Source organism: Terrapene carolina, unplaced genomic scaffold (assembly GCF_002925995.2).
Source record: "Terrapene carolina triunguis isolate 2854851 unplaced genomic scaffold, T_m_triunguis-2.0 Scaffold67, whole genome shotgun sequence".
Taxonomy (NCBI): domain Eukaryota; kingdom Metazoa; phylum Chordata; order Testudines; family Emydidae; genus Terrapene; species Terrapene triunguis.
The window spans coordinates 52,530,560-52,544,228 of record NW_020664418.1 but is presented as its reverse complement, the minus strand read 5'-3'; the positions used below and the strand labels follow the sequence as shown (position 1 = coordinate 52,544,228).

The 13,669-nt window shown below is 44.3% G+C and overlaps 1 protein-coding gene across 1 annotated transcript in view; it reads right to left on the bottom strand.

Moving 5' to 3' along the window:
- TP53BP1 (tumor protein p53 binding protein 1) overlaps window positions 1–13,669 on the bottom strand; it is a 63,060-nt gene that overhangs the window by 35,261 nt on the left and 14,130 nt on the right. Inside the window, exons 11-12 of the mRNA XM_024216331.2 lie at window positions 11,211–11,416; window positions 8,717–10,019 (exon numbers count right to left, since the gene is read on the bottom strand). Coding sequence (XP_024072099.2) covers window positions 8,717–10,019; window positions 11,211–11,416 — 1,509 coding nt within the window. The remainder of the gene's footprint in view (window positions 1–8,716; window positions 10,020–11,210; window positions 11,417–13,669) is intronic.

Genomic DNA, 13,669 nt, shown 5'->3' with positions numbered 1-13,669 from the left:
CACCCTGACATTATAATCAAAGAGGCTGATAAAGGAGGTGCTGTTGTCATCATGGACAGGTCTGACTACCAAAAGGAGGCTGCCAGACAACTCTCCAATACCAAATTCTACAGGCCACTTTCCTCAGATCCCACTGAGGAATATACTAAGAAACTGCACCATCTACTCAGGACACTCCCTACACTAACACAGGAACAAATCAACATACCCTTAGAGCCCCGACCGGGGTTATTCTATCTACTACCCAAGATCCACAAACCTGGAAATCCTGGACGCCCCATCATCTCGGGCATTGGCACTCTCACTGAAGGATTGTCCGGATATGTGGACTCTCTACTCAGACCCTATGCCACCAGCACTCCCAGCTATCTCCATGACACCACTGATTTCCTGAGAAAACTACAATGCATTGGTGACCTCCCAGAAAACACCATCCTAGCCACCATGGATGTGGAGGCTCTCTACACAAACATCCCACACACAGATGAAATACAAGCTGTCAGGAACAGTATCCCTGATGATGACACAGCACAACTTATTGCTGAGCTCTGTGACTTTATCCTCACGCACAATTATTCCAAATTTGGTGACAATATATACCTCCAGACCAGTGGCACCGCCATGGGCACCCGCATGGCCCCACAATATGCTAACATTTTTATGGCTGACCTGGAACACTTCCTCAACTCTCGTCCACTCACGCCCCTTCTCTACCTACGCTACATTGACGACATCTTCATCATCTGGACCCATGGGAAGGAGACTCTGGAAGAATTCCACCATGATTTCAACAGCTTTCACCCCATCATCAACCTCAGCGTGGACCAGTCTACACAGGAGGGTCACTTCCTAGACACCACGGTACAAATAAGTGACAGTCACGTTAACACCACCCTATACTGAAAACCCTCCAACCGCTATGCCTATCTTCATGCCTCCAGCTTCCATCCCAGACACACCACACAATCCATCGTCTACAGCCAAGCGCTGAGGTATAACTGCATTTGCTCCAACCCCTCAGACAGAGACCAACACCTACAAGATCTTCACCAAGCATTCTCAAAACTATGATACCCACATGAGGAAATAAGGAAACAAATCAACAGAGCCAGACGTGTACCCTGAAGCCTCCTACTGCAAGACAAGCCCAAGAAAGAAACCAACAGAACTCCACTGGCCATCGCCTACAGTCCTCAGCTTAAACCTCTCCAACGCATCATCAGTGATCTACAACCCATCCTGGACAATGATCCCTCGCTTTCACAGCCCTTGGGAGGCAGGCCAGTCCTCAGCCACAGGCAACCCGGCAACCTTAAGCATATTCTCACCAGCAACCACACACCGCACCATAGTAACTCTAACTCAGGAACCAATCCATGCAACAAACCTCAATGCCAGCTCTGCCCACATATCTACACCAGTGACACCATCACAGGACCTAACCAGACCAGCTACAATATCACCAGTTCATTCACCTGGACGTCCACCAATGTTATATACACCATCATGTGCCAGCAATGCCCCTCTGCTATGTACATCGGCCAAACTGGACAGTCCCTATGTAAAAGGATAAATGGACACAAGTCAGATATTAGGAATGACAATATACAAAAACCTGTAGGAGAACACTTCAACCTCCCTGGACGCACAATAGCAGATTTAAAGGTAGCCATCCTACAGCAAAAAAAAAACTTCAGGATCAGACTTCAAAGAGAAACTGCTGAGCTTCAGTTCATTTGCAAATTTGACACCATCAGCTCAGGATTAAACAAAGACTGTGAATGGCTAGCCAACTACAAAAGCAGTTTCTCCTCCTTTGATGTTCACACCTCAACTGCTAGAAGAGGGCCTCATCCTCCCTGATTGAACTAACCTCGTTATCTCTAGACTGATTCTTGCCTGCATATTTATACCTGCCTCTGGAAATTTCCATTACATGCGTCTGACGAAGTGGGTATTCACCCACAAAAGCTTATGCTCCAATACATTTGTTAGTCTATAAGGTGCCACAGGACTCTGTTGCTTTTTTACAGATCCAGACTAACACTGCTACCCCTCTGATACTGTTCTGTAATGTTATTCTCCAAGATGTGTTGCACATGTCCAGTCCACTCAAGGTGTGCACACCCAATGTGTCAGCTGAGATTTTTCCTTTAGCAGTGCCCATCAGGGCAGTGCATAGCCCTCCGCTTCCTCCTAGTGCTGCACGATGGTATAAAGGGTAGAGCTTTCCCCCACCCTGCTTAGTTTCCTCTTACCAGACAGACTCCAGTATAGAGGGGAAGGAGGGTAGGTCGTGGAATGGACATGCACAGCACATCTCAAAAAACAACAGTTACAGGACAAGTTAGTAACCTTTTTTCTACAATTGATTGCACATGTCCATTCCGTTTCAGGGGACTCAAAAGCAGTTCAATCTGGAGGTGGGATCGGAGTCTACCTAAATAATGATTGAAGGACGTCCAAATTTGGCATGGTCTCTAGCCTGTTGAGAGATGGCACAATGAGATGCAAAAGAATATACTGATGACCAAGTTGCAGCTCTAAAAACATCCTGTATAGGTATTTGAGCTAGAAATGCTACAGAAGATGCTTGTGATCTCATTGAGGGCAGTCTCACTCTGGTTAGTGTAGTTACACTGGCAACGTTGTAGCACAAACATATTCAGGAGGAAATCTAACACGAGATTCCTTGAGATGAGACTGGATCTTATCCGTGACTATCATGAACTGTTGTGAAGATGACCTAAACGATTTAGTCCTGTCCAAGTGAAAAGTTAACACTCTCCTGATATCCTAAGTGTTAAGTCCCTCCTCATCCTTATGAGTCTGAGGCTTAGGAAAGGAAGTTGGTAAGTATGCTACCGATTGATGGAGAAGTGAGAAACCAGTCTGACAGTAAATCATTGATAACTACTCTTAGTATGGTCTTCCAACCAGTTGTGCACCCACCTTATGGTAATTTCATCTAAACCATATTTCCCTAGTTTGCTCATAAGAACGTCATATGGGACTGCATCAAAAGCCTTACTAAAATCCAGATATATCATGTCTACTGCTCCCCCCACCCACTTCTACCCCTTAAACAGATTAAAAGATGGCTAACTGGTAGGTCTCAAAATGTAATTGCAAACTGAGAATCATCAAACGGGTGTGTTTCTAGTGAGGTCACATAAGGATCAGTTCTTGGTCCTATGTTATTTAACATTTTATCATAAAACACAAGAACCAGGGTCATCCAATGAAATTAATAGGCAGCCAGTTTAAAACAAACTTAAGGAAGTACTTCTTCACACAATGCAGAGTCAACCTGTGGAACTCACTGCCAGGGAATGTTGTGAAGGGCAAAAATATAACTGGGTTCAAAAAAGAATTAGAGAAGTTACTGGGAGACAAATTCAGACTGGAAGTAACATGTACATTTTTAACAACGAAGGTAATTAACTATTGAAACAGTTTACCAAGGGCCATGGGGGATTCTCCATCACTGAAAATTTTCAAAATCAAGACGATGTTTTTCTAAAAGATCTATTCTAGGAATTATTTTGGGGAAGTTCCGTTGCCTTGTTATCCAGGTAGTCAGACTAGAGGATCACAACAGTCCCTTCTGGCCTTGGAATCTATGAATTTCCATATTCTACCCCCAATTGAATATCCACAGACATAACACTTCTCCATGTCTCTCTTACATCTCACTAAATAATGTGCTTATGATCATCATACTTTCAAACTGCAAAAGTCTTCTCATTCACTGGATTGTTCCATCCTATTATGTGGTCATGTTTTTCAAACTTTTCACGAAGTTTGGTATTGAAGACACACACAAGTAATGTTCAGTGATCTCATTTCACCCAAACTTCCCTCGAACACTTGGACTTACAGCTTCTGTTCAGGCACAAGGACGTCTGCCACTTCGGGGATGCCTACACTGCAATTAAAAACCAGTGGCTGGCGCATACCAGCTGGCTTGGGCTAGCAGGGCTTGGGCTAAAGGGATGTTTAACTGTGGCGTAGATGTTTGGGCTCGGATTGCAGTCCAAACTCTGAGACCCTACCACTTTGCAGGATCTTAGAGCCTGGGCTGCAGCCCGAGTCCACAACGCAATTAAACAGCCCCTTAGCCAGAGTCCTGCTAGCCTCAGTCAGTTGGCACTGGCCAGGCACGTTTTTAATTGCAGTGTAGGTATACCTTTCCTTGACCTTTCCAACCAGGGTCACATATTCCCAGTAGTTAGTGTTCCATGTCACAATAACTGAGGAAAAGGGGAGAGAGCCAAAAAGAATATAAAGAAGTTGGAAAAGCTCTCAGGAAGAAGTTAAAGATGCCATAAAAGGCAACCAAAAAAAAAAGGAAGGAAGATGTACATAAGTAATTTATTAGAGAACAGCAACAAAATTGATTAAGGGGCTAAACAGACTGACTAGATAAGATTCAAAGAAATTAGTATATCTTGGCCAATTGAAGATTGATGGAGGAAGTGAGAGAGAAGAGGAAGATATAAAGCTATACAAGTCTTTGGAAAACAAAGAGGGAGTGGCACGATTTAGAGTAGTAAGCAGTTATGGGCTGAAGTTAAGCAAGGGAAATTTAAGCTGAATGTCTTAAAAGACACAAGGTGGGTGAGAGGTAATATCTTTCATTGGACCAACTTATAACCTCACCTATGTTGTCTCTCTAATATCCTGGGACCACCATGGCTACAACATAGGAAAATTTGACAGTGAGATTTATTACTTTATGTCTATTTTTTTTTTTTTTTTTTTTAGAGCAGACCTAAAAAGACTAATCACCTGAACAAACAATGCAGAACAAGCTTTAGGGGACAATCCTGCAGGGGCCACTCATCCCCAGGAGATGGAATTTATCTAGTCCAATATTTTTATGTTTCATTGGTCCAGGTCCCAGACTGCCCTATCTGAATCTGCCAGATGATTCACAAACATATACCTTCCTGCTGAGCAGTTAATTTAGCTCAACAGAATTATGCCACGTTGCAAGATCTGCCATGATCACAGCAATATACATATTGCTATAATGGATGAGCCTACAAAGCACATAGTGGCTCATCTACCCAGAAAATCATTGTGAAAGTTTTTAGAATCATGAACCCGATCATGAAATGATTGCTTTCACCCAAGATGCCTTGTACCTTCAAATTCTCAACCAATTTGACCCTACATGTCAGAATGAAATCTAGAACAGCCTCTTTTCTAGTTGTTTTCTCCATGTTCTGGAATAAAAAGTTGTCTCCAATGTTTTCCAAGAACTTGTTGGATAATCTGTGCTCTGCTGTATTATTTTCCCAACTGATATCTGTGTAGTTCAAGTCCCGTGCTTTGGATGATTTTGTGTTAGTTGTTTAAAAAAATAAAAAAATAAAATAATCCACAACCTTTGTCTATTCTTCTTCCTAGTTAGGTGGTCTATAGTAAACCCCTATGACATCACTCTTGTTTTTTTACCCCTTTTATCCTTACCCAGAGACATTCAACAGGTCTGCCTCCCATTTCTATCTTGACTAGGTAGATAGCCAGTGTGAAAAAATAGAGATGAGGGTGGGGAGTAATAGACACCTGTATAAGACAAAGCCCCAAATATTGTGACTGTCCCTATAAAATCAGGACATCTGGTCAATATTCCAGTCGTGTGAATTATCCCATAAAGTCTCTTTGATGCCAATTATGTTATAATTGTGATTATTCATTAGTATTTCTAGTTCTTCCTGTTTATTATTTATACTGTTTATTCAATGCATAGACATCTAAGACGTTCATCAGTATTCCCTTCCATATTCCCTCGTCTTGCCTTTGTTCCTGCTATGATTGCCTATGTTCTCCTGGGATCTTCTCCCAGGTATCCATGTTCTGGACTTACTTGTGGGCTTTTGTGTTCTGCCCCCATCAAACCTATTTTAAAGCCTGCCTCACTTGGTTAGCCAGCCTGTATCCAAAGATACTCTTGCACTTCTTTGATAGGTGGACCCCGTTTCTGCTCAGCAGTCCTTCTCAGAACAGAATCCCGTGGTGGAGGAAGCTGCAGCCCTCCTGGTAACACCATCCACGTATTCACCTGCAGGACGTGTCTGTCCCTGCCCAGACCCCTACCCTTGATCAGAAGGATTGATGAGATCTTCACCTGAACCCCCAAATCCTTCTCCCTCACTCCCAGCACCCTGTAGTCACTTCTGATCTGCTCAGGATCATACTTCGCAGTATCATTAGTGCCCACGTGGATGAATCTTAGAACCACAGGGCTAGAAGGGACCGCAAGAATCATCTAGTCTAACCCCCAGCCAAGATACAGGATTGTTGTGTCTAAACCACCCAAGACAGATGGCTGGCTATTCAGCCTCTTTTTGAAAACCTCCAACGAAGGAGCTTCCACGACTTCTCTAGGCAGTTTGTTCTCTTCTCACCGTTAGGAAGTTTTTCCTGAGATTTAATCTAAAACTGCTATCAATAGTTTGAACCCACTGCCTTTTGTCCTGCCTGTGGGAAGAGAAAAAATAGTTTTTCTCCATTGTGTTTATGGCAGCCTTTCAAGTATCTGAAGACCACTATCATGTCCCGCCCTTAATCTCCTCTTTTCCAAATTAAACATACCCAGGTCTTTCAGCCTTTGCTCATATGGCCTGCATTCCATCCCTTTGGCCATCTTTGTCACTCGCCTCTGGATCTTTTCCAGTTTCTCTACATCATTCCTATACATCGGTGACCATAACTGGACACAGTACTCCAGCTGAGGCCTAACCAGCATCAAGTAGAGCGGTATTATCATTTCCTGTGACTTGCATACTAGGTCTATGTTAATGCAACCCAAAATTGCATTTGCTTTTTTTGCAACAGCATTGTATTGCTGACTTATGTCAAGGTTGTGATCCACCACAACTCCTAGATCCTTCTCAGCAGTGCTGCTGACAAACCAGTTGTCCCCCATTCTGTATTTGTGCATTTGTTTTTTCTTCTCTAAGTGTAGCACCTTATATTTGTCTTTGTTTAATTTCATTTTGCCGTCTATAGCCCAGTTCTCCAATTTTATCAAGATCCCTCTGAATTTTAGCTCTATCCTCCAAAGTCCTCTCCAGTTGGATTGCTTCCTTAACCTTGTAGGTCTCCATATACATATTTTCAATGAGTTTCTGATTTGCATGGATGCTCTTGAGCTTGGCCACCTCCTCCTGTGGCTCTTCCACCTGCTGCCTGAGAGATTCTACCACTAGGCACCTGCCACACTGCATGCTCTGGCCAGCCTGGCTTTCTATGATGGGGAAATAAAGGTCACAGCCTCTGCAAATCCACACCAAGACTTGGGTAGAGGCATCCATGGTCAGGTTCTCTGTCTGAACACAGTTGCAGATGGAGGATCCAGGAGCAGTGTTGGTATTGGTGATACAGCCTTTCCAAACCATGGTGATTCCATTATCTCTCTCCTACAAGCCCCCCTCACTGCCTAGTCTTAGTGGGAGCCTCATCTACCTCAAAGTTACTCCTTTTTTCCCCAACAAGAAAAGAAACTCAACATGAAAATGCAAAGAAACTATTATGAAAGCAATAGAGAGAGGCCTGGAGATATGATTGCTCTCTATAAATACATCAGAGGGATAAATACCAGGGAGGAAGAGGGAGTTATTTAAGTTAAGAGCCAAGGTGGACACAAGAACAAATGGCTATAAATTGACCATCAACAATATTAAGCTCGAAATTAGATGAAGGTTTCTAACCATCAGAGGAGGCAAATTCTGGAACAGCCTTCCAAGGGTAGCAGTGGGGGTAAAAATCCTAACTGGCTTCAAGACTGAGCTTGATAAGTTTATGGAGGGGATGGTATGATGGGATGGCCTACGATGGCATGTGGCCCATCGGCGACTGCCAGTAGCAAAAATCCCCAAAGGCTGGAGATGGGACACTGGATGGGGAAGGCTCTGAGTTATTACAGAGAATTCTTTCCCAGGTATCTGCCTGGTGGATCTTGCTCATAAGCTCAAGGTCTAACTGATTGCCATATTTGGGGTCAGGAAGGAATTTCCCCCCAGGTCAGATTGGCTGAGACCCTGGGGTTTTTCACCTTCTCTAGCATGGGTCACTTGCAGGTTTAAACTAGTGTAAATGGTGAATTCTCTGTAACTTGAAGTCTTTAAATCATCATTTGAGGACTTCAGTAACTCAGCCAGAGGTTAGGGGTTTATTTCAGGCGTGGGTGAGGTTCTCCTGCACACTGCAGGTCAAAGGTCAGACTAGGTGATCATGATGGTCCCTTCTGACCTTAAAGTCTATGAGACTCCCACAGGAGTCCCCTCCCTTCCGTGCTTAATTTTTTCACTAGGAACAAAAGCACTAAGTCTTAAAAATCCTTGCGCATTTGCCAGTGTGAGAGTGTTCTGTGTTTTCAAGGTTGTGTGGCAGCAGAATCCCAGAATAATGGAGTGAGGGAGTGGTTAGGAAAGAAGGAAATGGGAACCCGCAGAAGTTACCTTAGTGTTGAGGATGGTATCAGCAGAACCAAGAAGGGGAAAAGAGAAAAAAAATGCACGTTATGCAAGTAGTATCAAGTCCTGGAGCAGCTCTGCACTTAGATACCACTGCAACACAATATGCCCCTTAGATAGCATGGGATTACCCTACTGGGGAAGCTTTGAGAATTACACAGACCTGTTCCTCTGCATTACAAACACACATTACAGAGAGACAGCAGAACTACTACATTAAATACACTTACCACTGGATAGACAGGGGGATTGCTCAGCTGCCCTCGCCTCTTCCTGCTCCAGATTACTTGTTTTAAATGGTTTTTCAGGCATATCCGCTGCCTTCTCCAAGGTCATCAGAAGTGGCTGCTGGCTCTCCTGCGGTGTTGCTGGCACTTCATCCCCTCTCCCTAAAGGAGCTGGAAGTGGCTGCTGATCCTTCTGAACTTGCTTCAATTCCAGGTCACCTTCAGCTTGACTCCTGTTCCCTTGACTGCCTGGACACTTTTTGGCACATGATGCTAATCCTGGGGCAACATCCACCTTTACCTGGGACCATGAGCTATCCTGCTGTTGCAATGACTCTCCCACAAAAGGCTGAGGGGGAACTTCACTGAGCTTTGGCACATCTTCTGGAGCAGCCTTCAGGGACAGATCCTTCATGCTTTTAACTTCAGCGACCACATTAAAATCTTTAGATGTTTCTTTTTTCCTGGTCTCTAGATCCATCTGTACCAACCCATGGCTCAGGTCACATAGTTTTTCTGAGTTTTTGCCAAAAGCCTCACTGGATTCCACTTCCATCACTTCCTGGCCTTCATGTTCCTGTGTTTCCCTTAGAAGAATCAGCCCCTGAGACAGAGTTAGAGGGTCAGAGGATCCCTCTTCATTTAGCTGCTTCTCTTCTGCCTGCCTTTCTCCTCCTTGTTCCTCACATAGAGTCTCAGGGACTGCTTCAAACTCAGACGCCTCTCCTGATAACTTTTCCTTGATCTCAGTCAATGCTTCTTGACCCAGAGTGTGTGATGAAGTCTCAGACTGAACAGACAGAGTTGCAGCTGTCTGGCTTCCAGAATCACATGTGAGATCAATGCAAGCCATCTGTGCTACAGACCCTTCTGCTGCTACACCTTCAGCAACAGGACAAATGGTAGGTTCTCCTGTAGCCCACAGCGCCTCCCTTTTCGGCTTTTCACAGTTCTCACTGAGCAGGGCTTGGCTGTCCTCACTCAGCCTTAGTTGCATGCTGTAACTTTCTGTGGAATAGGGTTTCGGCTCTGAAGCTTGCAGTGTAGAATCCATCTCAGTCTGTGTATTTTCACTGTCTTGGTTGGTTTTCAGAGAGCTTGTGTTGCCTTCTGTCCTAGTGGGCTGACTGCATTCACTTGCAGAGAGTACTAGCTTACAGGACAATTCAGGATCTCCTGTGGGGATCTTTGGCAGAGCCTCTGTGGTTTCAGAGACATCTGCTGGCAAACATGAACCCGGTAAAACTCCACCCTTCTCTTCTCCACTAGGCTTCTCCTCCAGACTCTGAGTTGAAATAAAAATATCCTAAAAAGGATAAAAAGAGAAGAAAAATTAAGAACTCTATAGTTCACATTCTTCTAGCCAGCCTACATGCTTGGCATCTGATCCATCCATTAGGCACCCAACAGCACACAAGCAGCCCCATCTCCTAGTAAGGGACCTGGGTTCAGGGACACAGAAAATTCATCCAGAAACTCAAGTTTTAAGTGGACTATTTTCCACTTCTCTGAGCAATAACTGCCCTCCTGCTGTGAAGGCACGTAACCATCATTCATCATCATCATCATCATCTCAAAAGATATGAGTGTGTAGTCAGAGGTGCGATCATTGATACCTCTTTGATCTCACATGACCCCACCCCAGCATAAACACAGGGAAGGAAGAAAGGTGGTATGTTGCCAGCTGGGCGCTAGGAAGCTATGCTCTATTACATTTTTCTACGGCACCAACCAGCCACAATATCAGAGCACCAAAGTCACCTTTTCCTCAGGAAGAGAGGTTATTAACTGGTGTGTCCTGGTTAAATTCTCCCAATAGAACCTTAACCCCCCCCCCACCATCACTTGCTCTTAGGTGGATGAAAATAAGTCTTGTCATAAAAAAGCCCCAGAGGAGTCCACAATTCAAAAAGGGTAGCTCACTTCCTGTAGCAAAAGGTGCAAGACCAAAATGACATTAGACAGGAAATTCTTAAAGGAAAACTGCAATGATTAGTTATAGCCCTTAAAAGACTACGTTTTAAACGCAGTACTACAAAATATCAGTGCTTCACTCTCCATAATAAAGAGAGGTCTCTCACAGCCCCCATTTTACTGACATATCCCAGCAGAAGACTAGCCCAAGGATGTAGTTTGAGACATAGGATATGCAAATCAGAATCAGAAAGACTTCCAAAGACATTGTAAAGAGAATGTCACGTGTTTCCTAGGACAGACTAAAAAACAGGCACCAAGAATAAATCAGATAAGAGTCTCTTAAATCACATTGCAGTTTTCTTATAAGAATACAATGGTACATGGTGGGTGTAACAGAATACCATAGAATGACTAGTGCGGATCAGGAAGATCTCTACAGCCAACTAAGCAGGAGAACCCCACACCTCAGGGTACAGAGAATGAGCCAGAAACCAATCCCCTACAATCAACCATGTACCAAAACTTAAGGGAACATGGTACAGGAAGAAATTGAGGGGGGAAATTCCACTTCAATACCCACATGGGAAAACTCTGGTTGTGATGGTATAGGGAAGGATCCAGGAACAAAGGCTGGGGCACTCTGGGATACAGGAGTTGAAACCTGTGGTAGTACATGCGGTCCTGGTGGGACAGGTGGATTGCCAACCTCTACTGGCTCATCTCCTCTCTGCTTCTCCTGTAGAAGGTCTCCTCCTTCTGCTGGAGCAGATCTATCCATCTGCTCATCTGATTTGAAAGAGGGATTTAAAAGTTAATTATAGCTGCAAGCAACACCTTAAAATTAAGATTGCCTAACATATTCTATTAAAAGATCCTGGTTTTAGTTGCTGATAGCTTTGCAAAACTAACAGTTTGGGTTGACATTTTTCATGAGGCATCTGCCTCAAGCTGAATTATTTTGGGAAGAATCAACAAAAATGGTTCAGCCATTTCCTAGGACCAGGCTAGGAAACAATATGTTTTGCCCATGTTAAAAAAATTCATGCAACCATTTTGTTAGAGAAATCCTAGCACATCTCTGTTTTGAATAAGGGACTTGAGATTTGCCAGAGGGTTTGCCCTGGTGTCAGGGATGTGCCTTTTGCCATCCCTGTGAAAATAAACCTAAATGTACCCATGTTATAACCCCGGGGGGGAGGGGGAAGAATCTGTTTGCACATGCTCAGTAAAGGTTTGTAGAGTCTGGCAGCATTATTCTCCCACACTGAGCATGCTCCATCCCCACCCAGCTCCTAAATGTCAACTGAACCATGCATGCACCGTACCACGGAGCAACTGAGCACACTCAATTTCAGGGCTGTGCAGGATTTTTCCTGCAATGGCTCCTCCCAGTGACTGGGGTCTGCTGTGGCACTGGGCACCAAAACAGGGCAGGGGGGGAAAGTGTCTTCAGTGTTCTCTCGGATTTCAAGCCAAAAGGCACCGTTATGACCATCTACTCTGACCTCTGGTATAACACAGGCCAGAGAATTGCACCCAGTGATTCTTGCATCCAGCCCGTAACTTCTGGTTGGGCTGCAGCAGATCTTTTAGAAAAGAGACATCCAATCTTGATCTAAAGACTCCAAGTGCAGGAGAACTCACCACAGTCCTTGGGAAATTGTTCCAAGGGTTAATTACAGTACAAATAAAAAAAAAAAAATCTGAATTTATCTAGCTTCAGTTTCCAGCCACAGGATTTTAAGATCTATTGTAGGTCTTTTATGGTCCCCATTATCATAACATCCAAGCACCTAAAAGTTTTAATGTAATTATTCTCCCACACAGCTGTTGTGCAGTAAGGAAGTGTTATCCCCATGTCACATATGGAGAACTGAGGTAGAGAGACACTAAGGGTAAAATTTTCAAAGATCTCCAAGTGCCATTTTCAAAAGGACTTAGAAGTCTAAATCTTACTGAGTCAACAGGCTTTAGGCTCCTGCATGCCTATGCCATTTTCAAAAGTGACAGGTAAAATTAAAAAAAAATGTCTAAGATGACTTGCTCAGAGCAGAGAATAAACCCAGATCCCCCAAGTCCTAGGCTAGCACCATGACTATTAGATCATCCTTCTTTTCAGTGTCTTCTATTAGTATCCAGGCAGCACTGAGGAAAAAGCAGGAAGCAATGAAAAAACATGAAGGAGCGGGGGCAAAGAAACAGGGATAGATAGATCCAACCGTTAGAGAACATTTCCTTCCAGGGCCTGGAAATGAACCCAGGATTCCAGAGTCAAGACATTCTTCTGCTGTCAAACAAATAGCCATGAACTCACCAGCAAAACACGTGTTCTCCCCCTTCCAGTGGATTGTCTACATGGAGGATAACAGCCTACTGCTGTTACCAGTTAGTTATTCAGTTAGCTCAAGTTGTAGAGGTCTGTGTTGTGGAGCTAAAGGTCCCAACCCTGCTGACAACCTATATGGGGATCAATATTGATCTATATGATTGAATATGTGCATTTTTCAGTTGTCTTTTAAAAAAAAAAAAAAAAGCCACACACACACCCCCCCCCCTTGGGAAATTGCATTAAAAATGTTTAGGGCCCTACCAAATTCACAGCCATGAAAAACACATCACGGACCATGAAATCTGGTCTCCCCGCGTGAAATCTGGTCTTTTACCCTATACTATACAGATTTCACGGGGGGAGACCAGTGTTTATCAAATTGGGGGTCTGGACCCAAAAGGGAGTTGCAGGGGGAGGGTCACAAGGTTATTTGGGGGCGGGAGGGGTGTATTGGCACCCTTACTTCTGCACTGACTTCAGAGCTGGGCAGCCAGAGAGCGGCGGCTGTTGGCCGGGCGCCCAGCTCTGAAGGCAGTGCCCCACCAGCAGCAGCGCAGAAATAAGGGTGGCAATACCATACCATGCCATCTTTACTTCTGCGCTACTGCTGATGGCAGCGCTGCCTTCAGAGCTAGGCTACCGACCAGCAGCCGCTGCTACCCAGCTGCCCAGCTCTGAAGGCAGCGCTGCCCAGCTCTGAAGGCAGCGCT